Source organism: Tenrec ecaudatus, chromosome 18 (assembly GCF_050624435.1).
Source record: "Tenrec ecaudatus isolate mTenEca1 chromosome 18, mTenEca1.hap1, whole genome shotgun sequence".
In the NCBI taxonomy this organism is placed as follows: Eukaryota; Metazoa; Chordata; class Mammalia; order Afrosoricida; family Tenrecidae; genus Tenrec; species Tenrec ecaudatus.
In genome coordinates this window covers 2,060,275-2,087,879 of record NC_134547.1, presented here as the reverse complement: position 1 = coordinate 2,087,879, position 27,605 = coordinate 2,060,275, and the positions used below count along the sequence as shown (strand labels likewise).

The window sequence follows — 27,605 nt, the reverse complement described above, 5'->3', positions numbered from 1 at the left end:
GGGCGGGCCCAGCCAGCGCCGGTCTTTGTCGCGGCTGAGCGACCGGGTGAGTCGGTGCGCGAGGCGGGGGCGGGGCGGGGCGGGGCGGGGGCGTGAGGGGAGGGCCGGCCCCTCACCACCCAGGACCTGTGCCGGACGGGCGGGGCCTCAGCTCGGGCGCGGGGCGGGCCGTCCTGAGAGGAGAAGGGGTGAGCGGGGTCCGTCTGAGGGGAGAGGGAGTCGCAGGGCGGGTGCGAGGAGGAGGGGTGAGCAGGGTGGGGCGGAGGGAGAGGGACGGGGGTCTCGATGGGCGGCGGGGGTGGTGAAGGGTGGTCCCCCCACAGAGAGGGGGTTGAGAACGGAGGGTTGTATCCCAAGGCCAGGAGTTCACTGCCCGGGGACCAGGGCGGGGAGGGGAAGGGACCCGCGGAGAAGTCCAACGTGCGTCAGTCTGTCCGTCCGTCCCCTTGGCGTGGCCTGTCTGTGTGTCAGACTTGGTGTTGAGGCTGCGTGTGTGTCACCTGCCCGTGGGAGTGTGTCCGGGAGCCTCCGGGCCGCCCTCAGGGGGCTGTGCGCAATTCCATGAAGTTTTCATCCCACATCTCCTCGAACTTTGGGAAGTGCCCTCGTCCGCGTGGGGTGGGTCCAGAGGTGTGTGAAAGCCTGGGGGACCTGGACAGCCAGGCCCTGGGGATTTCTTTCGCACCCCACCCCTCACGTCATTTTGGAGCCTCGCCCATTCCCTCCTGATCCTCAGAGCTGAGTGGACTGAGCATCCCTCCTGCCTCCCATAATGAGTTGCCAATAAATTGATCATTGACTCGTGATAACCCTACATGTGTCAGAGTCAAACTGCTCCACAGGGTTTTCAGTGACTTTTACCCCCCTGGAAGTAGATCTGTCATGAGACATGCTTCTGGGTGGACTTGAACCGCCAACAGTCCGTTTGCAGTTGGCTGTGTTAACTCTTTGCACTACCCCTAAAACCCAAACGAAACCCATAGCCTTTGAGTAATTTCTTACTTAAGAGCGACCTGTACGATACAGTAACACTGTCCCCAGAGAGCAGTGGTTCTCAACCTGTGGGTCGCGACCCCATTTGGGGGTCGAACAGCCTTTTCACAGGGGTCACCTAAGACCATCGGAAAACACATAACTATTTCACAATATATAATTACGTATTGTTTTGTGATGAATCCCTATGCTTTGTTTAATTATGTTCCATTTGTAACAATGAAAATACATCCTGCATATCAGTTATTTACATTATGAATCATAACAGTAGCAACATGACAGTCATGAAGTAGCAATGAAAATAATGTGATGGTTGGGGGTCTCCACCACATGAAGAACTGTATGAAAGGGTGGTGGCATGAGGAAGGTTGAGAACCACTGCCATAGAGCTTCCTGGGCAATAATCTTTAAGAGGCTAGATCCCCGGATTGTTCTTCCTTGGAACCACTGTGTTCGGCTTGAGCTACCAACCTTTACCAGTAGCACCCTTAACTGTAACTTTGAGTAATTTCCTACTTAAGAGCGACCTGTACGATGCAGATCTGTCGCCAGAGAGCAGCGGTTCTCACCCCGAGGACTCATCAGAGGATTAAATGAGGTACCTTTAAAAGAAGGGAACCAATCACCATCGTATTTGCTGTTAATGTGAGGGCTCAAGGCAAACGCATCGCTGCCGGATTTCCATTCATACAAGCACAGGTTTAGGCCAAACAGACAAGATATGTTTAAACGGGTCCCCGTGGTCCGATCGCTCAGAAATCCACGTGTCTTAGTCTCGTTCCTTCACTGCCCCGGAGAGTGGACTCCACACTCATCTGACTTGAAACCACAGCTGCTTCTCTGGAAAACGCTGAGGGCGTCCACTCCAGTCAACGAATGGCGGTCTTGGAACACCACCGAGGCAGTTCTGCTCCGTCCTGTAGAGCGGCTATGAGTTAGTCTTCGTTGTTGTTCTCCTCGGGTGCTACCAAATAGATTCTCACAGCGACTCTACGTACAACAGAACAAAACGCTGTCTGGTCGCTCCGGCACCATCCTGACAACTGTTTCTTATGTTTCAGCCCATGTGTCACTCTTCTCCCCATGTCAGCACAGGGAGATCCTGATGGCTTCACTCCCACAGATTTTACTCCGTGCACGTCATCATGGTCAACGCTACTGTGAGCAGGCAGTTCTTTCTCATTCGCATTTTGGGTGCCTTTCAACCGGAAGGGCTCATCTTCTGGCACTGTCTCTGACAATGTTCTGCTTCTGTTCATGAGGTTTCCAGTATCTGACTGTGTTTCAGTGCTATCCACAGGGTTTCAGTGGCTAGTTCCTCTCCCTAGTGGACACCTTATTGCTCCTTCGTAGGCTGTTAGTCTGTGAGCTCTGCTGAAAGCTGTTCACTTCGGGTGACCCTGCTGGTATTGACAATACCAGTGACGTGGTTTCCAGCAACACAAGCCACCATGGAACAACAAACTGGCAGGCAAATGATGGCTGCTGTGAGGTGGCCGTAGGGTTGGTTCTGACTCATAGTGGCCCCGTCCACAACAGAACGAAACACTGCCTGGTGTCCAAAAGTGCCTGGTCTCTCACTGGCCCTCCTTCTGTCCCTCCCTTCCACAGCCGTCCCAGCCCTGCAGGCCCATCCACTCCTCCTCCAATCATTGTGGGCAAGCCGAGGCATGGCCACCCAGCTGCTGGCGGGGGAGGCCCTGGTGAGTCACTTTGTCCTCAGGACTCCTCTCTGTGGGCAGCCTGGGCTGGAGTGTGGGGCTCTGCCCACCCAAGCACCCTTGTGGATGCCAGCCCACATCCTGATGGGTCTTAAGGGACGGTTGTGTAATTGAAGGGAATAAATAAAAAGACAGGCAAAAAGTTTGGGGTACTCACCTCCTCCGTGAAGCCGGGTCTGAGAGGGAGAGAGCGAGAGAGGGCCAATATATTCTTTTACAGACATAGAGTCTCAGGACAAACAGACTCTATTAATTACATACGTAACAAGGTAAGCAGTATCTTAACCCTAGAGATCCCTGAGCTCATTGGGGGAAGTAACCTAACACCAGTGTTGGGGGCAGACAGAGAGGAGTCGACTGTCCCTCGAACAAGCAGGGAGAACACACGAAACATGTCTGCTCCTATAGATGAAGCCCTCCAGCAGTATGGTAATCAGCCGAGTGCTTGTAAGAAGTAACAATAACGTAGCTTTAGTATGGGAGGGTACTGTGGGGATGATTTTTAATTAGGAGATTGTGAGGACTCTTCTCCAACTCACAAATGTGAAGGCCTCCCTCCACTCAGAATCCTGGCCTCCTCGCCTTCTTTAATCATGAGAATAGAGAATTTGTCCGCCTACACTCTCTTCCCAGTCCTCAGTGTCCCACACATCCTCCAGAAGATGAGGGCTTCCATCCTTCACCTTCTTCCCCTGTGAGCTCAGCCGTGAAGTAACACTCAGGAGTGGCCATTTCTGCTCTCATAGCTTTCGGGTGACACAGGTCAGCACCTAGATAATGCCAGTTTGGATCAGAGGTTCCCAAACTTATCTGGCCTACTGTGCCATTTCAGAAAAAATTATTCAGTGCCCCACTGTCAATGAGGCACTTTTGTTCGATATTCCACAGTCCAGGATAAAGTATGGGCACCTGCTTTTGCAGCCCCGCTGGATCATTCGGAGCCCATTAGGGCCCAGGCAGCAGTAGACCAACCTTCCGTCACTGAGTTGGGTTCCAATGCATTTTGACCCTCTGTAAAGTTTCCGAGGCTCTAAATCTTTATGGGGATAGTTAGTCTCACCTTTCTCACTCAGAGTGGCTGGTGGATTTGAACCTCCGGCCTTGCTTTTAGCTGCCCAACATTTAACTCACTAAGCTGACAGCAATATCTGTTAAAGGGTTCAGTGTTTAGATGTGAACCCGGTAACTCTACAGGAGGCAAGGCTGGTAATCTGCTCCAGTAAAGCTTATGCCTTAGAAAAACACTCTGGAAATTTCTACTCAGTCGCTCGAAGTCATTATGAATGGGAATCGACTCAGTGACTCACAATAACAAGACCTAAGCTGGCTGTTCATGATATTTTTTCTCTAAACTGGCATTTATGCCCAAAATATGTTATAATGAAATAACAACATATAAAGTACTCGTTATAGAAGGCTAGGGAAATCTAGCAAACTATAGTTAAGATAGTAACTTGTTGATGTTAGGTATCATTGACTTGGTTCTGACCCATAATGACCTTACGTACAACAGAATGAAACACTGCCCGGTCCTGCGCCATCCTCACAATTGTTCCTGTTTCTGAGCCCATTGTTGTACCCAGTGCGCCAGTCCGCATTGTTGGGGCCTTCCTCTTGTTTCTCTGCCCCTCCACGCTACCAAGAATGATGTCCTTCTCCAGGGCACTGGTCTCTCCTGACAACATGTCCAAAGTGTGTAGGATGAAGCCTTGCCATGCTTGCCTCTAAGGAGCAGTCTGGCCTGAACTTCTACCAACACAGATCGGTGTGCCCTTTTGGCAGTCCGCGGTGCTTTGAATGTTCTTCCCCAGCACCACAATGCAAATACATGGATTCTCCTTCCGTCTCCCTCATTCAGGGTCCAAAGTTCACATGCACAGGAGGCACCTGAAGACACCGTGGATTGGGCCGGCACACCTTAGTCCTCAAAGTAACATCCTTGCTGTTCAATGCCGGTAGGCACTCTGACGGCCATTGGTGCCATCCGGTGTTTTCTGACTCCTGGAGACGCCGTGTGTGTCAGAAGAGAACTGTGCCCGATGGGTTATCAATGGCTGATTTGGGGGAAGCGGGCTGCTAGGCCTTTCTGCTGAGGACTCTCCGGGTGGTCATGTACCTTCAGCCTTTCCGATTGTAGCTGAGCACATTGACTATGTGCCCCACCTGGGCAATGGACTAGTGGTAACTCATTTATTGTTGTTATTTGTTTGCCGTCTCTACCCGAAGTGAACCGGTGACCTCATAGAGCTTTTGTGTATCAATTTACACACGCGCACGCGCTTCCAAAAGTTCATGGGAAAATTCCATGATTTTTTCACTGCACTTCTCCGTGGACTTTTGAAGCCCCTCCTGCATGTTGTGTTAGGGACCATGGAGCCGGTTCCGACTGGCTGCCACCCTGCTTACAACAGAAGGAGAAACTCCGCTAGGTCCTGCGTCATCATCCTAACTGTCACTAATATGTTTGAGTCCACTGTTACAGCCACTGTGTTCATCCATCTCACTGACGGCCTGCCTCTAGTTCAATATCTATATTAAATTTATATTACATATAATGTACATTTAACGTATATTAAAAGTCAACCAAGGTTGATTCTGCCACTTTAATCTTGACTTTTATCGTCAACATTACACAATAAGAACCCTCTCCTGCCTTGAAAACTGGACAGGCATCATTTGTCTCGGGTGCCTAATCAGCCTACCTAAATGTTCATCCAGGAAGAGGGAGGGCAGTGTCTTCAGATCATTTTTTGATACAGTAAATAACATATCAAAAAAGTAAAAGGGGATTTTTGGCAGGCAAGGACACGTGATCATCACAGAAAACTTGGAAAACCTAGAAAATATTCCTAAGAAAATGAATGTCTAAGAGCTTTCCCACTCTTGAATATTTGAGTGTCTTTGCCTCCTTTAATGAATGTTTTTTTCTGCAAAAATAAGTATCACACCAGCTAAGCAATTTTGAGTATCCTGCTTCTTCTTCAAAGATCTTCATTCTGAGTATTATGGGCTGGACTGTGTCTCCAAAAAAGTTTGTGTTATCAATTCTGAGCCCTTTCACCTGAGTCAATACATCCATTTCATCTACCAAAATAAAAAAAACCAACGTCACTGCCAATGAGTCCATTCCGACACACAGTGACCTTATATGACAGAGTAGAACTCCCCCTGTGTGTTTCAGAGGCTGTAACTATTTACAGGAAAAGAAAGCCAATCTTTCTCCCCAGCAGCAGCTGGTGGCTTTGAACTGCTGACCTTGCAGTTAACAGCTCAATGTGTAACCACTACATTTCCAGGCTGGCTCACAGAAGTCTTATTTTGTGTTTTATGTTAATTTCTTTAGGAGTGACTGCCTAACGAGGAACACCGGGCTGGATATTGTTGAGAAACAAAGCAAAATCTTTTTATATTGTCATATGTCACCATAGGACTTTTCAGTTCCATACGTCATCACATTTCAAAGTCTCAAAGTCTACTTTCCAGATTGGTTTAGGCAGTATAGAGTCCTTCCAGTGTGTAAGCCCTGTGGTAGCTTACACTGGCCAGAGCTAAGTATTTATAATTTCTTTTCAAACCTTGTGAGTTAGGACAGGTGACAAAAGGAATCTCCGGTCTCTTTCTGGGTGGCATGTCTGTATGATTTTGAATGATTGTTGTGAGGTGCCCTCAAGTGGACCCCAGCACAACGAAATGAAGCTTTGCCCCGAGCTGCGCCATCCTCACCGCCACTACGATCGCTGTGCCACTGTGTCAGTCTTCTCGATTTTACTGACCTTCTGTTCGACCAGGCACGATGTCCTTTCCCAGGGACCGGCCTCTCCTGACACCGTGTCCAAAGTATGTGAGACGAAGTCTCATCAGACGCACATTTAAGGAACATCTGGCTGCGCCTCTTCCACCGCAGACTTGTCCGTTCTTCCGGCAGTCCGCGATACATTTGATATGCTTTGTTGACACCACAATGTCAAGACATCAATTACTAGTGAGGCCCAATGTCCATGAACTATTTCTGTGAGTGGATAAATTATCGTATGCTTTACCATGGTACAGGAACCTGAACACTCTTAAAAATGTTTAACCTAGCGTGTGTTCCTGCGTATGGAAAGATTTGTAGCAAATGTTTCTCCCCCATTTGATTTCTGTTTCGGACCTCATTTCTTTTTTAAAAAAAAGAAAGTAATCTTCAGTAAAAGAACTCGTAACAGCATCAAATCAAATCTGCTGGTCTCTCCCTTGGCTGTGTCTTCTTTTTAAAATTTTAATTTAATTATTTAGTTAATTTTTGCGCTGGGTCTTCTATGGCCTGAAGCTATGAAATGGTTCCCCTCTCCGAAGGTCAGATATCACCTGTATTTTCTCCCTTTTATCTGTTTCTCATTTGGGGGTTCTTTTGAGTGGCAAACTATAGATAGTAACACATACACCATCTCAATACCTTCTGCATGGGCAAGTGAGTAACACTGGTAACACTCTTCAAGTTGTACCCCAGCCCTCCTATCCTTTTCCAAATCATTCTGCCACTATGAACATAAGCTCAGCTCCCTGAAGCACACCCCCACTTTCTCCATCCCAGCCACTCTGGGGAACCACTGGGGACTTTGGGGGGGCATCCTTACTTATTTCCTATAAGTGAGATCATAACCCTATTTGTCCTTTTGTGACTGACTTATTCAAAGTAAGGCTTCCAGGATTCACGTGTCTCATGACATCCATCAGGACTTCATTCCTCTTTACCGTTGGGTAAAACTCCATTGTGTGTTTACACCACATCTTGGATATCCGGGCGTCCGTTGTGGGATACGTTGGTTGTGTCCACCTTGTGTCTATTCTGAACACTGCTGCCGTGAACATCGAGGCTCACGCTTCGGTCTGCATTTCTCCCATCACGGTGTGTCTTGGAGAAATTGCGGGTTTGCGATGAAGTGTATGCTGCTGTACAACGAGCGAAAAGCAAACCCACTGCCATCGAGTCAATGCCGACTCGTAGCAGTCCGTAAGACAGGGTGGAACTGCCCTTGTGGGTTTCGGAGACCAGAACTCTTTACAGCAGTAGAAAGCCCCATCTGGCGGTCTCCACCTCGTGGCTCCATGCCCAGTGTGTACCCACTGTGCCACCAGCGTTCCCTGTGGCTGTAAAGACCAGTGCAGCCAAGCGAGTGCTACAGTCCAGGGAGGGACCTGTGTCTGCCACGAGCAGGAATTGTTGGCACCCCAAAACTGCAACAGCGAAGTGCAAGTTGAGAGGACAGCATTCGCTTATCCTATAGACAGAGCTTAAGACGAGTACCGATACCTGTGTCAGCAAGGATCGCGGGGATGGAGTAGGACTAGCCAGTGTGCTGTTCTGTCATCCAGGGGTCACCCGAGACAACTCAGTGGCACCTAACAACAACCTGCATTGTGAGGTTTAGGTACAGGGATTCTTTCATTTTGTATTTTTTGGGGTCGTCAAGTGGAGTCTGCCAGCGGCCTTGGGTGGCAGAGGAGAACTGCTTCATCGGGTGTGTAAAGCTTTAATCTTTATGGAAGCAGGCAGCAGCATTTTTCTCTCATGGTGTGGTTGGTGAGTCGAACTGCAGCCTTTAGGTTAGCACTTACAAGGGGTACCCCCCCCAAAAAAAACACCCGGAATTTTATTTTTCAAAGTCATGTATTTAATTTTTTTTTTTACAAAACCACCTTCAAAGTACTCTCCATCACACATTTGTCAAATCAGCAATTCCATTCTTGGAAACACTTTTCAATCTCATGTTTGGATGGCTGACAGCACCTCCCTTGGTTTTTTTCTTCACCTACGTCATCATATCGCTGCCCTTTCATGTCCCTCTTCATTCGAGGAATCAAAAAAGAAGTCACAGAAACAAAAAGAAATGCTTTCAGATGAATAAGGTGCATGGGACAAGAGAGGCATGCGGTTTTCTACCCCAAACAGGCACACTGAGATGGCTGAGTGAGCAGATGCATTGTTGTGGTGGCAAAACCAGTCTCTAGCCTGTCACAAATCAGGCCTTTTTTGTCACACACTGTTATGCAATCTTTTCAGAACCGCTACATAGAAATTTGATTAATAGTCTGACCTGGTGGAATGAACTCCAAATGCACTATGAGTCACCATTTTTGTCTGTTCAGAAAGTTGATGGATGTCCAGAATGAGGTTTGTCATCAATAGACATTTCACCATTTTTGAAACAAAAAACCACTCAGACACTTTTTTTTTCTTCCCCCAATAAAACGATGAATTGAAAAAGAGAGAGAGAGAAAGAAAAAGAAGTCTGGAGGGGCAAGATCAGAGTGCACAGGGGATGGGGTAAGGTTTCCCAGTGAAACTTTCCTAGGACAGCCCTGGCTACCTGCGAATTATGACAGAAAACATTTCATCAGTATAACGCTCCTGGATATTTTTCCTCATTCCCTTTTCAATTTTTTCAAAACTTCCTCACAGTAGTTCTTAGTGATTGTGCTGTGTACTTCAAGAAAAATTTATCACTGATGACCCCTTGGGAATCCCCCCCAAAAAACAGTTGCCCAACCTTCTGGGTTCTGTCCATTGTTTTGAGGTGGTTAACTCTTGGCCCTGAATTGGGTTGGCCCAGTGTATCCCCTTAGAAGCCACTTTTGATTAGACTGGTGTTTTTTGAAGGTTAACACAAGCGCATTCCTGAGAGAACTTGCCTGCAGCCAACCACTGATCAAAGACATGTTTAAACACACCTTGTTTGGAGGCATAAACTTGTGTGTGTGTGGACTGGAATCATAGTAGCGATATATTTTTACGTGCCTGCATACACCACAGAAACCACTGCCATTAAGAGAGTGGGCACTTCCGTTTCCACGAAGAGTCTCCGGTGTCCCTCTGTAATTCTTCTCCCTTCCCTGTTACTGCACCTCACGTCCAGGCAACCGTGAAGTCGGCTTTCTGTTACTGTAGATGCGCTTGCAGATTCTCGAATTCTATAGAAGTCGCACCGTACCATGTGTCCTCTGGTTTGGGTCTGACTTCTTTCACTCACCTTCGGTACTTGGCGATCTGCCCCATGTTGCTGCGGGCATCCGTTACTCATTCCCACTGGAGGGATGTACCTGGGCCTAGCAGCACCACTCCGTGAAGAGCACACGCTTTGCATTTGGAGACATCCAAGCTACCCGTGTTTTCATCTCTGGGTTATACTTGCATGGTCACTGGAAGAAATCTTTGCCTAGGCAACGACCACGAAGATTTTCTCCTCTGGAAGTTTTTGTTTATGATCTCGGAGGAGCCCTGACGTGTGTCGTAGGTTACAGCTTGGCTGCTTACAGCAAGGTCAGCAGTTTGATCCCATCCGCTGCTCCTTGGGGAGAAAGACGAGGCTTTCTGCTCCTGTAAAGGTGTACAGTCTCAGAAACCCCCCGCGCAGTGCTACCCTGTCCATGGAGTGTTGCTAAGAGGTGGAATTGATGACAGTGGGTTTCTGTGATCACCGAGGGGCATTGGTGGCACAGTGGTTAAAGCACTCTGCTGTTAACCTAAAGGTCAGCTGTTCAAAGCCACATGTCTCTCCACGGGAGAAAGATGTGGCAGCCTGCTTCTCTGAAGATCACAGCCTGTGAAACCTGATATGAGCAGTTCTACTCTGCCCCATCGGCTTGTACACGAGTATATATGGTAATCGGAACCTCTCAGATCCGTTTTATGGCATGTACATAGTGTTGGTCTAAGTATGCCACACACCACTGAGGTGGGGTCTTCTCGAGTAGGAAGGGGCTTCAAACAGCTCATAGAGAAATTCCGTTATCTTATTATTCCACGCTCCTGGGGCTTTTGGAAGCCCCTCCATGTTTTACTGTATGTTGTGAGGTTTTCCCCCCTGGCCAATGGAAACAGGCTTCATTGCCAACCCTGCATGAGATCTGAGCACTCTTCTCAACTCTGTTTTGGATTGTTTTCCTCTAGCCCTGAGTGGTGAGGTTGGGTGTCCTTAAAGTCCATCCAGCCCACAGCAGCCCTTGTGACAGAGTGGAAAGGCCTCTTCAGGTTTGCTCGGCTGTAATCTCTCTGGAAGCACATTCCCGGGTCATCTATCATGCACAGCAGCTGGTGGGTCAAACTGCCGACCTCTTGGTTAGCAGCCCAGCTCTTAAACAATGCACCACCAGGGCCCCTGGGAACCCCTTTGCAATGGATGCTTTCTCCCTCCTTTTCATCTTGCCTGTGAGAGAAGAACCACACCTGAGTCCAGTAAGTGGGGTCCGGCAGACTAAGAGGGACCCGTGGGGACTCAATGCTGACTTAGCTCAGGAGGCCCATTGTTCTATAGGGTGGCATCCAGTGGATCCTAACCCAAGAGTCGAGCTGCCTCCTAGGTGTCCTGGGGTGGTGAATCCGCATGGAGTCAATGGCAGTGAGCTTGAGTTTTTGAGCAACTGCAGAGCAGCGCTTCACAAGAGCTTTCTCTCCCAAACTCTGCAGACTCTGGCTGCCCTGGTCTCTCAGCTCCATCTCCTCAACGCAGTCACGAGGCATCACCTGACTTTCCCTTCCCTGTGCTATAGCCCACGACTGTTCCAGGCAGTGGAACCCCGTCTCTCAGGGGCTACTGACCTTTACTGCCAGATGCCAGGTATCTTGAAAAGGGTTCTTTTATATATCTTATCCCCCACCCCATTCTCTTAGGCTGGAGGGAAATATTCTTCTTGTTATTCCATCTTGTCTGAAAGCCGTGTGTGTGTGTGTGTGTGTGTGATATTTTAAAGGTATCCGTATGGGAAGGAGCCCTGGTTGTACAGTGGTTAAGTGCTGGCCCACTAACTGAAGGGCCGGTGATTCGACACCCCCCTTTCCCCCCTCCCCCACCATCAGCTTCATGGGAGAAAGAGGTGCTGATGTGCTTCCATGAAGCCCTCACTCAACAAACACTGTTCTCTTCTGTCCCACAGGGTCTCGACGCGCCAGAATCGACAGGTTGGCACTCAACCACAGCACGTGGGAGAAGAAAAACCCTGATCAGTAGATCGTTACTTTTGATGAGTGTAATCATAGAAAAACTGGCATTGACCATAGAAAAGCTTTGACTTTGTGGTTGGTTGGTTTGTTTATACTTGAGGCTTTTGTAAAACAAACAAACAAACCAGTTGCCGTGGGGGCAGTTCCAACTCCCAGTGACCCTGTGCGCGCATCACAACTTTAATTGCTCTGTAATCAAAAACAATCACAGCAGTACAGAAAATGGAAAATGAAGCTCCGAAGGAACAAGACAGTCAATACAATAGGGGGAAACATGCATATGGTTGGGTGAAAATATGATCAGAAGGGATGCATAGCATTTTGCAGGTTCACAGTGCCTCCCAAATGGGTTCTCCATGGGAGCTGGCCATTCAGTGTTTCCTGGATGGTAAGCAAAAATGTTCTGTCCAGTACTGTCCTCAACCCAGCGTGCTATCTATCAAGTGCTTGCTCTTTGCTGAAAGGATGAGTGAAAGGGGGTGTGGTGGGGCAGTTTGGACTTGACTGAGGTTGAGCTATGTTCTCACAGATTTCCTCTTTTATTTTTAAACATTTTTCAGTTGGGGTGAAAGTTTATGGATAAATTTTCCTTTCAACAATTTATACTCATTTTTCCTCTTCATGGTATTGGTTGGAATCCCCTCTGTGTGGCAGCACTCTCCCCACTTCTTTCATGGGGTCCCCGGTTCCATAGGTCCTTTCCTAAAGCAGAGAGCTGGGTGTTTGCTATTTTGTAATCCACAGAGCAGAGGGTGTTATGGATTGAATTTCATGTCTTCAAAACATGCATCGGGATCTTAACCATGTGGGTGTATCCTTTCTGAGAACGGAATTTTTAGATTTTAATTGCCTTTTTTTCTAATCATTTTATTAGGGGCTCATACAGCTCATCACAATCCATACATACATCAATTATGTGAAGCACATTTGTACATTCATTGCCCTCATCATTCTCAAAACATTTGCTCTCCACGGAAGTCCTTGGCCTCAGCTCATTTTCCCCCCTCCCTCCCTGCTGCTCCCTTGATAATTTATAAGTTAAATCATTCTTGCCCTGTCTGACATCTCCCTTCACCTACTTTTCTGTTGTCCATCCCACAGGGAGGAGGTCATATGAAGATCCTTGTAATTGTTTCCCCCTTTCCAACCCGCCCTCCTTCTACCCTCTCAGTATATCACCACTCACACCACTGGTCCTGAAGGCATTATCTGCCCTGGATTCCCTGTGTTTCCAGTTCCTATCTGTACCAGTGTACATCCTCTGGTCTAGCCAGACTTGCAAGGTAGAATTTGGATCATGATGGGGGTGGTGGTGGTGAAGCATTTAGAAACTAGAGGAAAGTTGTATGTTTCATCATTGCTATGTCCCACCCTGACTGGCTTATCTCCTCCCCAAGACCCTTCTGTAAGGGGATGTCCAGTGGCCTACAAATGGGTTTTGGGTCTCCACTCTGCACTCCCCACCTCATTCACTATGATATGATTTTTTTTGTTATGATGATGCCTGATACCTGATCCCTTCGACACCTCGTGATCGCACAGGCTGGTGGGCTTCTTCCATGTGGGCTTTGTTGCTTCTGAGCTGGATGGCCGCTTGTTTACCTTCATGTCTTTACAACCCCAGATGCTATATCTTTTGATAGCCAGGCACCTTCAGCTTTCTTTGCCACAGTTGCTATGCATCCATTTGTCTTCAGCGATTGTATCAGGGAGGTGAGCACACGATGATTTGGTTTTTGTTCTTTGATGCCTGATAACTGATCCCTTCGGCACCTTGTGATCACACAGGCTGATGTGCTTCTTCCATGTGGGCTTTGTTGCTTTTAAGCAAATGGCCGCTTATTTACCTTCAAGCTTAAGACTCCAGACGCTATATTTTTTTATAGCCACGCACCATCAGCTTTCTTCACATTTACTTATTCACCCACTTTGTCTTCAGCAGTTGTGTCGGGAAGGTGAACATCATAGTCTGCCAATTTAGTAAAAGAAAGTATTCTTGCATTGAGGAAGTACTTGAGTGGAGGCCCAATGTCCTTCTGCTACCTTAATACTAAACCTATAAATATATGCACATATATCTATTTCCCCATCCTCATATATTTACATATGTACATGCCTTTATTTAGACCTCTGTAAATGCCCTTTGCCTCTTAGCTCTTTCCTCTATTTTCTTTTTTTTACTGTTATTTTTGTTTTTTAAATCATTTTTGGGGGGCTCATACAACTCTTATCACAATCCATACATACATCAATTGAGTAAAGCACCTTTATACATTCATTGCCCTAATCACTCAAAATTTGCCTTCTGCTTGGGTTCCTGGAATCAGCTCATTTTCCTTTTTCCCCTCCCCTCCCTCCCTGCCCCCTCTCCCTCATGAACCCTTAATAATTTATAAATTATTATTTTATCATATCTTACACTGCCTTGTGTCTCCCTTCACCCACTTTCCTGTTGCCCATCCCCCATAGAGGAGGTTATATATAGATCCCCGAGATCAGTTCCCTCTTTCTACCCTCCCTTTCCTCCCAGTATCACCACTCTCACTGTTGGTCCTGAGGGGTTCATCTGTCCTAGATTCCCCATTTCCAGATCCCCACTGCACCGCTGTGCATCCTCTTGTCTAACCAGGTCTGCAAGGTAGAATTGGGATCATGATAGTTGGGGTGGGGGGAGCTCTTTCCTCTATTTTCTTTGACTTTCCTCTTGTCCCACTATCATGCACAGTCTTCATTTGGGTTTCAGTAATTCCTCTGCCTCCTACACCCTCCTCACCACTGATTTGGATCACTTGTTGTTCCCTTGTTCCTGGGTCTGTTAACACCATGACCTTTCCCCCACCTCCCCTTATTCCATGTCCCCCTGGAACTGCCAGTCCCATCGTTTTCTCCTCCAGATTGTCCATCCAGCCTATCTTATTTAGACAAGTCTGCGGACATAATAACATGCACAAAAACAAGACAGAGCAAAACCAAGCAACAATATACAACAAAACAAGAAACCAATGACAAAACAACACAAGAAAGAAAAGCTTGTAGTTAGTTCAAGGACTGTTTGTTGGCCTTTAGGAGTGTTTTGCAATCCAGTTTGAGAACAGGATATTTTTAGGTTAATGAGTCTCCGTCATGTAAGGTGTGTTTTAAGCCCACGCGCTTTTGAAATATGGAAAAGAGCAGATCAGGCACAAGAAAAAGCAAACCTTGGAAACCCTATGGGGGTAGTTCTGCTGTGCTATATGAGGTCACTATGAGTTGAAATGAAATCAACACACAACAGCAACAAGACTGCCCTTAATCCATGTGTGGTTATGAGGATTGCATGAGAAGATCCATGTAATTGTGCTGGGTGCACTGAAAATGCTCAGTAAATGTTTCTCTGGTGCCTTTTGTTTACCAAGTACTCGTGTTTGTAGGGGCTGGGGACACACAGGTTCTTGTTCTTAAGGATTTCACCTCCTACTAGGGGATACAGAAAATAAGTAGATTCAGGTGCAGTAGCACTTCGAAATCAAACCAAGACAAAACAAAAACGAACTCACTGCCACCAAGTCAGTGCTGACTCATAGCAGGAAAGATAGGACACAGCAGGATGGCTAGAACGGGGTAGAACTGCCCCGTGAGCTCCCAAGGCTGTAACCCTTTAAAGGAGCGGAAAGCCCCGACATTCTCCCGAGGAGCGCTGGTGGTTTCCCCTTGCTGACTTGAAGGTTAGCAGCCCACCGCATAACCACTGCGCCACCAGGGCTCTTTTGGGGCTGGGGGAAGAGGCCTGGCAATTTACTTCCCCAAATCAGCCAGTGAGGCCCCTGTGGGTCACAGCAATCCAGCTGACAACTGAACCTAAGGAAGGAATTGAACGTGGTGGCATTTTGTTCCATTGTACTCTGCGTCAACACGAGACCAACTCAATGGCAGCTAATCAGAAGTCTGCGAGAATCTTCCAGTGTGCTTTCTTCAGCGCTGGCTTCTCTCCTCTTGCTTCTCTGTAGGCGCCTCTCTTTCATTCTCCCCTCTTCTGGCCCTGTGTTCATCCTGTTCCTGAAGGAACACTCCCTGTTCTCTCTGCCTTCCACAGACGTTACCTCTACCTCCATATCATGGCTTCCCTCCTCCCTTCCTCTCCCATTGATAGATTGCTATTTGCTACCTCTTTTCTGTGCCTGGCTCATCAAATCATCAGTTGAATTTCCCTGGTCCAGTTTTGCAGATCTCTACTCCAAAGTTTGTATCTACATGTATTTATATGTTTTGCTTTTGTTTATCTGTTTATTTTCAGATTGGAAAACTAGACCCGAAATGAAAAATTCAGATCCAAAGGAGGACAGTTTGGAAGATCAGCCATTCTGTGAGGTGGTCACAGAGGGACCAGCACAGAAGGGTGGCTGGTGTTCTACCTTCAAAGGAGCATGGAAACAGGGTAACTGGCTGGAGAAGCAGGAGGGATGTGTAGAGACCCATCTGGAGACATTGGAAATTCCCCATGAGAACAAGCTTACTGGGGATTTAGGCCCTGAATATAATGAATTTAAGGCGGTTTTTAAACAAAGCTCCACCCTGGTTCCACCAAGTTTGGAAGACCCCATGGAAAAGGGGGCCCATGCATTTGTAACGCACAGAAAGCATTTCTTAAGTAACTCAGACTTAAATAAAGCTTCCAAAGTCTACCTAGAGAAGAAGCCCTATGACTGTAGTTGGTGTGGCAAGGCTTTCAGCCGTAGCTCATCCCTGATGAAACACCAGCGGGTCCATACAGGAGAGAAACCCTTCCAGTGTGACATCTGTGGGAAGCACTTTATAGAACGCTCCTCCCTCACCATTCACCACAGAGTTCACACTGGAGAGAAACCCTACAAATGTAATGACTGTGGGAAAGCCTTTAGTCAGCGCATGAACCTCATCGTGCACCAGAGGACTCACACGGGAGAGAAGCCGTATGTGTGCAAGGTGTGTAAGAAAGCCTTCCGGAAGACCTCCTCCCTTACACAGCATGAGAGAATCCACACAGGAGAGAAACCATACACATGCGGTGACTGTGGAAAAACCTTCAGCCAGAACATGCACCTCATTGTACATCAGAGGACGCACACTGGGGAGAAACCCTATGTGTGTAGTGAGTGCGGGCGAGCCTTCAGTCAAAACATGCACTTGACTGAACATCAGCGGACTCACACTGGAGAGAAGCCCTATGAGTGTAAGGAGTGTGGGAAAGCTTTCAATAAGAGCTCATCCCTTACTCTCCATCAGAGAAACCACACTGGAGAGAAGCCCTATGTGTGCAATGAGTGTGGGAAAGCCTTCAGTCAGAGTTCATACCTCATTCAGCACCAAAGGTTTCATATTGGGGTGAAACCCTTTGAATGTAACGAGTGTGGGAAGGCATTCAGCAAGAACTCATCTCTCGCTCAACATCAGAGGATCCACACGGGGGAAAAGCCTTACGAGTGCTACATTTGCAAGAAGCACTTTACAGGACGCTCATCCCTCATCGTGCATCAGATTGTGCACACTGGCGAGAAGCCTTATAAGTGCAACGAGTGTGGAAAATCCTTTAGCCAAAGTGCGTACCTCATTGAGCACCAGCGGATCCACACAGGCGAAAAGCCCTACAAATGCAAAGAGTGCGGGAGGTCTTTCATCAAAAACTCGTCACTTACAGTCCACCAGAGAATTCACACTGGGGAGAAGCCTTACAGGTGCAGCGAATGTGGGAAAACTTTTAGCCGAAACGCAAACCTGACTCGACACCTGAGGATTCACACCTAGGCGAGGCATGGGGACGACTTCCATGTGGATGTTTGCTTTTTGGAACTTCAGAACTTACACGGATGATTTCCGTTGCCATCAAGCAAATTCCCACCCATGACAATCCCTTGTGTGTCCGAGGAGAACTGCCCCATTAGGGTATTCAACGGCGATTTGACCAGAAGTAGATCACCTGGCTTTTATTCTGCAACACCACTGGGTGGGCTTGAACTAGCACTGTTCAGGTTAGAAGCTGAGTGCAAGCCACTTGCATCACGCAGGGACCTAGGGATCTCTAGTTTGCATCATTAGTGTGAGGGTCCTTCTGTTGAAGCACAAGATTCAGTCAGTAGAACAGTCCAAGAAAACTCTAGCATATGCGGGGTGTCCGTGAGTCAGAACTGACTCAACAAGAATGGGTTCAATTTTGGAAGGTGGCAACGGGAGCTCCACAATAAAGACTTAAAAGCATCTGAGTTCCAGAACCAGCTCTGAATAAATCATTACATGGGCTTGAACCATTTGCTTCATACTTCTAAATCTCACTTTCCTCAGTAGTAAAGAGGGATGGGGGTGAACTCAGCAAACGAATACTGGGACACTGTCCCCTTTGCCATCTCCTCCAGATTGCCAATTTGTCACCACCTGTGCACTTCTTTGGGCTAGAAGGGCTTCAATCATCCCCACATCATACTCCCCGTACATGCTCCTACAACACTCCGAGGGCCACCAGGTAGCAGAAACTCGTCAAGTCTTCTGGAGTGGGGGTGAAGAGTTAGCTAATAACAATATACTGTTCTGTTGTGATTTATTTTTAAAGGATCCAACTTTTAATAAAGGGAGGTCTCATCATTGAAGAGAAGCCTGGTGGTACAGTGGTTAAGCAAACTAAAAGGTTGGTGGTTCAAACCCAATGAGTAGTCCCATAGGAGAAAGCACCTGGCAAATGGCTTCCATAAAAATTGTTGCCCACAGGTGTTACACAGTGGATCTTACTCAGTGACCCTGTGTACAACGGAATGAAACTGCCCTTTCCTGAACCATCCTCACAATTATTGCCCTGTCTGAGCCCCCTGTTGCAGTCACTTTATCAATGTCTTAGGGAAGGTCTTGCTCTTTTTCACTGAACTGCTAAGCATGTCCTTCTCGAGACTGGTCCTCCTTTATGACATGTTTGAAGCACACAGGTGAAGTCTCTTGGACTTATCTTCTAAGGAGACTCTGCCTCTACACCTTGCAAGATAGATCAAGCTGTGAAGTTGACAATCTAGGAAAGCCTACGGAGGCGGTTCTATTCTGTCACTGAATCAGGATCAGCTTGATGGCGCACACATTGCAAAATGGCAAGTCATTGAAGCAGGCTGACCAGCACTTAACTGTCCTGTCAGAAAAGGTTTCCAGGGATTGGAGGGAGAAGAGAAAACAAACAACAGGTTTGACATTCATGTTGAAGTAAGTATTGGATTTAATGAGGAGTCCTTAGGTGGCAAAGTCAGCACTTTACTCACTGCATGGTTGGCTATTTGAACTCACCCAGAGGTATCTCAGAAGAATGGCCTGGAAATCCATTTCCAAAGGGCCACAGCCTTGAAAACCCTAAGTAGCGCCTCTCTACTCTGCATCAACGGGGGTCACCAGGAGTGCGAATTGACTTGACCACAATTGGTTTGGTAATGGATTTAATGGGTATACACATGATGGACAGAACTCACAGCCTGTCGTTTTTAGTTAACTTATTTGAAGGCTACTTAAGGTTAGCTCCCAAGGCTGACTTGAAACAGGGGGGTGGGTGCCTGCAGCTCGGTTACATGTGGAATTCTCCCTGCCCCATCCTCCCACTAAAGTCAACTTTCCCCAGCGCCTTTTCACTTTGTGCAGTTTAACATCTGATGCAGTTTTCGATGCCATGGGGCGTGATCAGACTGCAGGCAGCCATGACACAGTAGCAGAACTGCCTCGTAAGGTTGCCCAAGGCTATATGGAAGCAGGTTTACTTTCAAGGAGTCACTTCGAACCCACCAGCCACAATGGGGCTGAGTGCTTCCCAATAGATTTATAGTCTTGGACATGCTATAATTGCTAGGAGTCAGAATCCACTCAAAGGTAGTGGGTGTTTGGGGTTGGTTGCTAATGAAATGCAATCTTGGGTGGCCCAGTCATTTAATTGCTTGGCAGCTAACCCAAAGGTCAATGGTTTGAAACCCCCCCAGTAGCTATGTGGGGAAAAGAAGTGAGTCTGTGAAGCTGTTTGGGAAACCTTGCAGAGTAGCGTGACTGTGTTCTGTAAAGCTGTTAGAAGTGGAATGGGCTGGCTGTTGCTGATCTATCCTGGTATTTAAGAATATCCTACACTTTCTGACACTGGCATACATAAGGAATACATCATTCATTTTTTTATCACCTATATCAATAAGCACCCTTTGGGTAGCAAACCAAGAAAAACAGCCAATCAGGCACACAGAAACCATCACCCTGGTCTCTGTGATTGTTTTAGTCCCCAGCCTGGCTCCCCTTGTGGGTTGATGACTGTTTCCACTAAGCCCAGGCTTTCTCCACATTCAGATAGAGAGTAATGTCTTCTCCCAGTCATTGGAAACCAGCTCTAAGCTTAATTTTATCAAACTCATGGTAGCCAGAGAAGTGTCATCTTGCTCACGGTCTTAGGTCTGGGCTTCGTTTTCACAGGGCATGGGTTTGATGGCCAAGGTCAGCCACAAACCACTACCCAGCCATTAATAGGGGTAGGATCAATCCCAGGCAAATCACAATATGGAGGGAGTGCTACACTATAGAAAAGACCCCAAGGTTCATGAAAGTGAGCTATTATCGCAGATTTTTTCCCCTAGTGTTTTTTTTTTTAAGCCAGTGAATTGAGTGAAAGTTTACAGAGCAAATCCATATTCTACTCCACGGACCATACACATTTTGTTCTATGTCATTGATGGCAACCCCCACAATGTGAGTCACTTGACTTCTTCAGTTTTCTATTGGCATCCCTCCTTTCCGAATTTTGCTCCTGGGTAAATGCTGCCCTTTTGAGTGCAAGAGGATCATTACTGCCATGCCGCGTACCTCCCAAGTGTTCTTGTTCCCTTTCCAGACCTGTCAGTTGTTTGGCTGAAGATTGAGCTGTGGAGAGAATTTCATTTCTAAAACCCTAAGGCTGATTGAGGGACAGCCTCTGGAGTCTGCCAGTGTCTATATGGCCCGTAAGAGTATCTCACAAACTCTCCAGGACCTTCTAATGCGATCCCCTTCCGAGCAGTTGGTAGCGGTATCCAGGCACCCACCGTCTACTTCTGACTTCAGTGTGGTGGAAGCGGATGTTCGTGTGGGCCACTGGAGTAATTGCTTCCATGTGTCCTCAGTTTCCTTCAGTCAACTATGCTCGCTGGCCGCTCACACGCTTTAAAGACCTGAGTCATTACTCAGCAAAGGAGGATGCAGAACAGTCTTTGTAAGCCAAGTTTTGCCAGCTCTGCATGACTATCGTCCTGAGATCAGTCTCAGGCCCCAGTAACTCATTGCCTCAAGATGTTTAGTGATGTCTACGAAGTTTTCATCATTTTGAGATGGCATTTTCTCCTAGAAGTCCTCTCACTATTCACCAGGAGAACCCTTGGTTGTGTTCATGTCCACAGCCTTACCAAAAGATGGGGGCAGGACAGCTTGGGCCCTATGGTATGGGCTAGGCTGGAAGGGGGCAGGATGTGGGTGGGTGGGTGGCCAGAATAATTGAGAGGTTCAAACTCACACGTTTGCACCTACCTGGCTAGTGTGCTTTGTTCACACACATGTGTTCCACTTGGAAAACAATCACCAATGACAGCAATCACCAATGGTACAATGAGAGGGTTAGAGACTTTTCAAATACCTGGGTGCCTCCGGTGAGCCAGGAAGACCTGGTGACAAGTGGGGAAAGCAATTAGGGCAAAGGGAGGGAGAGGATTCAGAATCTCAGTGGTGTAAGCCTGGATCATGTCTTATTTGACCCCTCTCTGCTGCAGTTTCCTCACCTTCAAATAAGGAGACAGATTTGGACATCATACCTTCCAAGGCCAAGTTGCTGCAATGAGTGGAGACCCTAACAGACACTTCAAGAGTAAAGCCACTCCCCTTCTCTCTGGGATTCTCTCTTCATTGTATTCCTCTGCTCTCTCTCAGCATTTCTCTTGGTTTCTGTTATCTTTTCTGTACTTTTCCACTACCTCTTCTCTCTTGGCTTCTCTTCCCCCTCCATCTCTGAGTTTTTCTTTTCTCTCTGTACTTTTCTTTTTCTGGGTTTCTATTTCTCTCCCCTTGAGTTTCTGTTCTGTCCTCTCTGTTATTCCACCTTCCCATGTGATTGATGCTGCCTTAACCTCCCTGGCGGCAATCCCGAGTGTGGCTCAGGGTAAATGTTAACTGTGTATTAAAGTTTGTCATACCTGGAATGTCTACTAGAGAGATTAAAATGAGTAATTCTTAAGAATTACAAGCCTACAATATAAAACAAATTTTATGCAAAACAATGTACCACTTTGGGTATAAAATTACCGACATAATTAGACCGCCAGGGAGGTTAAAGAAAAACAATCGCCTTAGGTTGCAGCTTGTGATCTGCACGCTGCCCACATCACCTTTCAAGTGCTATTGGCTCAAATATTGTAGCTCCATGGCCACACTCAGCTACACAAGAATCCGGGCAGCAACATCTTTACCTTGGGGGCCATGCTCTCTGTTAGGACTTGGGTGGAGAGTAGGGGAAAGAAGAGTAGACTAGTAGATGGAAGGGGTGATAAGTAGTGCCTGTCAGCAGCAAGGCACCAGGGGGACACGTGGTTAAGCACTCAGCTGCTAACCAAAAGGCTACTTTGAGCCAGCTCACTGAGAAGATTTGATGATCTGCCCGTGGAGATCCCTGCCTAGGAAACCGCCAGGAGGCAGTGCGACTCCATCACACGGGGTCGTGAAGAGCAGGAATTGACTCCATGGTGCCCCACAGCAGCAGCCATCGCTATGGGAGCAAATCCCAGGCCTGTCTCCGGCCGAGCTGCTGGGTAAGTCCAGGTCATTACCTTTAAGCTGGTGGCTGAGCATGAACTCATCCAGGGATCTCTATCTTCTGAGGTTGACCTCTACCACCAGAATGTGTGTGGAGCAGAACGGATCCCGAGGGATGTCTACGCTATAACCTTTATGGAAAGAGCGCCAGGACTTTCTTTAGCAGCACTACTCGTTTGGTCTGAACTACCAGCAGTAGTCAAGCCACGAATCATGTGCACCACCCAGCAACCCCTACCCCATGAGTAACACAAAACTCACTGCCGTCAAGTAAATTCTGATGCTTAGTGGCCAGGTAGGACAGGGGAGACATGCTCTAGAGGGTTTCTAAGGTGGGAAACTATACAGAAGCAGGCTGCTCACATCATTCTCCCAAGGAGAGGCTGGTGGGTTTGAACTATGGACCTTTCAATTATCAGCGGAATGCTTTAGCCTCTGTGCTACCAGAATTCCCTCTCGCCTGAGATGTTATTGTTCGGTGCTTCTGAGTCAGCTCCGATTCACAGCAACCCTGGGTAAGTATGACAGAAGAAAACACTACCTGTGGTACTCGGCCATCCTCCCAATTGTTGCTGTATTGCACCCTTGTTACAGCCAGTGTGTCAGTCCCTCTCACTGAAGGGCCTTTTTTGCATGCCACAGGGGGATCACTAGGGAGCCAAGGAATAGAAGCCGAATAGAGACAAAGACCTTTCCCTAGCATCATACTGAGAGTCCTCCCCTACAACTAGTACCTTGAATTCAGACTCTAGCCTGCGGGCCACCACTTGTCCCTCCCTCAGATTGTCGTATTGTGGAGGGTTGTGTGTTGCTGAGATGCTGGCAGTTGACACTGGTATTTCAAATACCAACAGGGTCACGCAAAGTGAACAGGTTCCAGCAGCGCTTCCAGACTCAGAACAGCCACGAATAAGAAACAAGGTGTCCACTTCAGAGAGAGTGGCCACAGAAACCTTATGGATAACACTGAAACATTTGTCAGATACTGCAAATCTCAGAGTAGAAGCAGAACACTGTCAGAGATAGTGCTAGATGAGGCCCTCAGGTTGAAAGGCACCCAAAACATGATTGAGGAAGGGGTGCTATCTCAAAATTACAACTGGGCAAGTGATAAATTGTGAAGAGATTTAAGTGCCCAAGGATTTCATCTTGCTTGGATCCACCATCAATGCTCATGGAAGCAGCAGTCAAGTGATCAAATGACACACTGCATTAGGTTAAGTCTGCTGCACAAGAGCGCTTTAAGGTGCGGAAAAACAAGGATGTTACTTTGACCAAGGTGTGCCTAAGTCAAGCCACTGCATTTTCTCTGACCTCTTTTTTTTTTTTTTTTAACACAATGGGCTCAGGGAGAGAACAGTGAGGACGGCACAGGACTGGGCAGTGGTAGGTTCTGTTGTGCATAGGGTGATGGCTCCTAACAACAACAACCCAATTGTAAATCCTCGGGTGCCATTTTGACCTTGTGCTAATAGCCTCCCTCATCCAGATGGCGGGTGTGTCTTTGTCCCTTTTAAGACTTAATAAATGTTCTCCTTAAATTATATTTTAGATTGGGGTCTCCTATATACCCTAAAACATAGTAAGCCCATTGGAGCCCCAGGACTTAACTGGCTTCACCACCATTCTCTATTGTTGTTGTTAGTAACCGATTCAATGTTGACTGTATTACAGCTTAAATTCTGAGCGCCCGGGTTTGCAAGTCGCTATGGATAGCAGTGGCAGCCCCAATTCCATTTGCAGGGATTCCACCTTGAATGCTTTATTAGCCACAGATGTGGATGACTTTGCCCTCAGAGAGAGTGCCTTGGGAAATGGATTGCCTCTATCCTTCTCCAGCCAGTCCACTTCTTTCTTAGGGGCTTGTCTAGGCAAGTCCTTGATGATGTTGTCATACCGGGGACAGCACAGACAGCACAGGGAGTTGCGCCCTATTGGTGTGGCCCTGACTGCTTTGCTCGGAAGGTCTCTTCTCTGACCTCTTATGCATGTGAAAGTTGGACACTGAATAAGGAAGGCCGAAGGAAAAATGATGCATTTGAATTATGGTGCTGGAGGAAGGATATTGAAAGTACCATGGACTGCCAAAGAGCAAATAGATCTGTGTTGGAGAATGGACAGGCAGAATGCTCCTCACTGGCAAGGATGGTGAGACTTTGTCCTATGCACTTTGGACATGTTCTCAGGAGAGACCAGCGCTGGAGAAGGACATCATTCTTGGGAAAGTAGAGGGACAGCCCCAGAGGAAGACCTTCACCAAGATGGATGGACACAGTGGCTGCTACAATGAGCTTACACATGAAAACCGTGAGGATGGCGCAGGACTAGGGCAGTGTTTCCTTCTGTTGTACCTGGGCTTGCTGAGTCAGAACTGACGTGACAGCAACTACCACCACCACCACCACCAGCACCACGTGATGCTATGGGTTAGGTTTGGGCTGCGAACCACAAGATCACTGGTTCAAATTCACCAGCTGCTCTGTGGGAAATTGAAAAAAAATATATATGTGGCTATCTGTTCCTACAAGGATTCACAGTCTTGGAAACCCTACAGAGTGCTGCTGTAGGTGGGATGATATGAGCGAGACAGAATCAGAGGCAGTTCTGTGAATGAGGCAGGATGTGACCTACAGGATGAGATGGCCTCTTGAGACCACCTCTTCTGAGGTATAAAAGGCAATAAGGGGAGCAGAGATTAAAGGGACCTACTATCCCCAAGAGAAGAGAGCCAGGAGCAGAGCTCTGGATGCAAGGGACGGCTGGTGCCCAAACACACGGGCATCCACAAGGAACGTTGGCTCACCGATACTGAGAGCACACGACCCTTCCTGCAGAGTACCCAACCGAGGAAGAGAGCCTTCCCCAGAGCTGCCACCCACAACGTGGACTTCTACCCCTCTAAGCTGTCAGGGAGTACATTTCGGACGTGAGGTGAAGCTGTGTGACAGCAGTACAAGACATTAAGACACCCTTTTTTGTCTTTGTGATGCTTCCCCGCTACCTGTTCTTGGTGCCTGTCTACCTGGCACATAAACATGGCTGCCTTGTTCGAACCTAACTCCGGGAGAGATCTCCTCCCAAGGGACAGTGTGGGGTGCGCATGGGTGGGGCCTAACTTTAGGCAACCCTGGTGCACGATGCGATGGGATGCTCGCCTCCTCCACCTGTTCATTCTGTAACAGACGACTGTCCGATATGACACCGGAAGTGTCTAGCCTGTGCCCCACAGTCCTTCCCTAAGGACTGGAGGCTAGACCACGTCCCAGGAACACTACGTCATCCTCTCGGTCGCCTCGAAGTTCACTACAAAGTGGCACGGGGTTGAAATTCTGCTCCTCCCCAGCACCTGGCCGGCCACTCAGGTAGCAGCCGTCTTTGGCCGGCCCACTTGGGGGAGCCTCGACCGGGTGCATCTTCTGGTGGCAGGTGAGGTTCCCCATGCGGCGGAAGGCCTTGCCGCACACCTTGCACTGGTAGGGCTTCTCCCCGGTGTGGATCCTGCGGTGGGCCGTGAGCGTGGGCTGGTGTCGGAAGGTCTTCCCGCAATGGCCGCAGAGGTAGGGCTTCTCGCCCGTGTGGATCCGCTCGTGCTGGACCAGGGACGACTTGCGGATGAAGGCTTTCCCGCACACGTCGCACTTGAAGGGCCGCTCGTCGCTGTGGATGGCCTGGTGCTGGAACAGGAAGGAGACCTTGCGGAAGCTCCGCCCGCACTCGCCGCAGCTGTAGGGCTTCTCGCCCGTGTGGATCCGCAGGTGGATGGACAGGTGGGCCTTCTGGCTGAAGGCCCGCTTGCACTCGCCGCACTCGTAGGGCTTCTCCCCGGTGTGTGTCCGCTGGTGGACGGCCAGGTAGCCCTTCTGGCTGTAGGACTTGCCGCAGGCCGCGCACTGGAAGGGCCGCTCGCCCGTGTGGCTGCGCTGGTGGACCACCAGCTGGACGTTCTGGTTGAAGGCCTTGCCGCACTCGGCGCAGCGGAAGGGCCGCTCGCCCGTGTGGATGCGCTCGTGCAGGATGAGCGCCGACGACTTGGTGAAGCGCTTGCCGCACTCCAGGCACCGGTAGGCCTTCTCGCCCGTGTGCGTCTTCTGGTGCTCCACCAGCGTCATGCTCTGCGTGAACGCCTTGCCGCACTCGTAGCAGCGGAAGGGCCGCTCGCCCGTGTGGATGCGGTGGTGGTTGACCAGGTCCGACTTCTTCCGGAAGGCCTTGCCGCACACCCCGCACTTGTGGGGCTTCTCGGCCGCGTAGACCTTCTGGTGGCCCAGCAGCGAGGAGCGCTTGGTGAAGTGCTTGCCGCACGCGTCGCAGGAGAAGGGCTTCTCGCCCATGTGGGCGCGCTGGTGGTCCAGGAGGTGGGTGATGAGCGTGAAGGCCTCGCCGCAGTCGCCGCACCGGTAGGGCCGCTGGCCCGCGTGCGTGCGCAGGTGGCCCACCAGCTGCATGTTCTGCACGAAGGCCTTGCCGCAGTCGCCGCACTTGTAGGGCCTCTCGCCCGAGTGCGAGCGGCTGGGGCGCGGGCCCAAGGCCTCGCCGCAGTCCTGGCAGGGGAAGGGCTTCTCGGCCGCGTGGATGCGCCAGTGCATGGCCAGGGTGGCGTTGGTCCGGAAGCCCTTGCCGCACTCGGCGCACACGAAGGGCCTGTCGGCGCTGTGCGCGCGCCGGTGCTGGGCCAGGTCGGCCCGCCGGCTGAAGGCCTCCCCACACTCGCTGCACACACAGGCCGCCCCCCCTCCTGCGGGGGCCCAAGGCCGCTTCCAGGAATCAGAACTTGCGTCGCCATCGCTGTGGGCCTGCGGGTTGAGTTTTGGGGGGCCCTTGCCTTCGGGAACGCTGAGGTGCCCCAGCAATGCTCCCGGCTCTCCCATCGGACGCTCTGTGGTGCTTCCCGGTTTTTCGGCTCCTCCGGGGGCGGAGCTCCACAGGCGGCCCCGCCTCAGTTCTTCCAACTCCAGTGCAGGGGACAGCCCCGAGGGGGCCGCTCGCTCTGCTCCCTCGCCCTCACTCCTGGACTCCAAATCTGAAAGACAGAGAAGACACAGGCCTGTGTCACCTGGCGCTGCAGCCGGGGAAGACGGAGCTGCTCCAGTGGGTGGGCTTGGGGCTGGGGAACCCAAGGAACGCCCCCC

At 49.0% G+C, this 27,605-nt stretch overlaps 2 protein-coding genes across 3 annotated transcripts in view; one reads left to right on the top strand and one right to left on the bottom strand.

The window, feature by feature from the left end:
* On the top strand, window positions 1-18,201 carry ZNF71 (zinc finger protein 71). 2 transcript variants are annotated; one of them, XM_075537684.1, is made up of 4 exons: window positions 1-46; window positions 11,161-11,311; window positions 11,628-11,652; window positions 15,968-18,200. In XM_075537684.1, exon 4 carries the CDS (start codon window positions 15,988-15,990, stop codon window positions 17,452-17,454), a length of 1,467 nt encoding a protein of 488 aa, XP_075393799.1. In that variant the 5' UTR covers window positions 1-46; window positions 11,161-11,311; window positions 11,628-11,652; window positions 15,968-15,987; the 3' UTR covers window positions 17,455-18,200. The 2 variants fall into 2 exon arrangements, with proteins under 2 accessions (XP_075393799.1, XP_075393800.1); XM_075537685.1 differs by lacking the exons at window positions 11,161-11,311; window positions 11,628-11,652 and having other exon boundaries at window positions 6-46; window positions 15,968-18,201.
* LOC142432574 (uncharacterized) overlaps window positions 14,100-27,605 on the bottom strand; it is a 30,430-nt gene continuing 16,924 nt past the window's right edge. Inside the window, exon 5 of the mRNA XM_075537800.1 lies at window positions 14,100-27,496. Within this exon, the coding sequence (XP_075393915.1) occupies window positions 25,713-27,496 (1,784 nt within the window). The 3' untranslated portion in view covers window positions 14,100-25,712. The remainder of the gene's footprint in view (window positions 27,497-27,605) is intronic.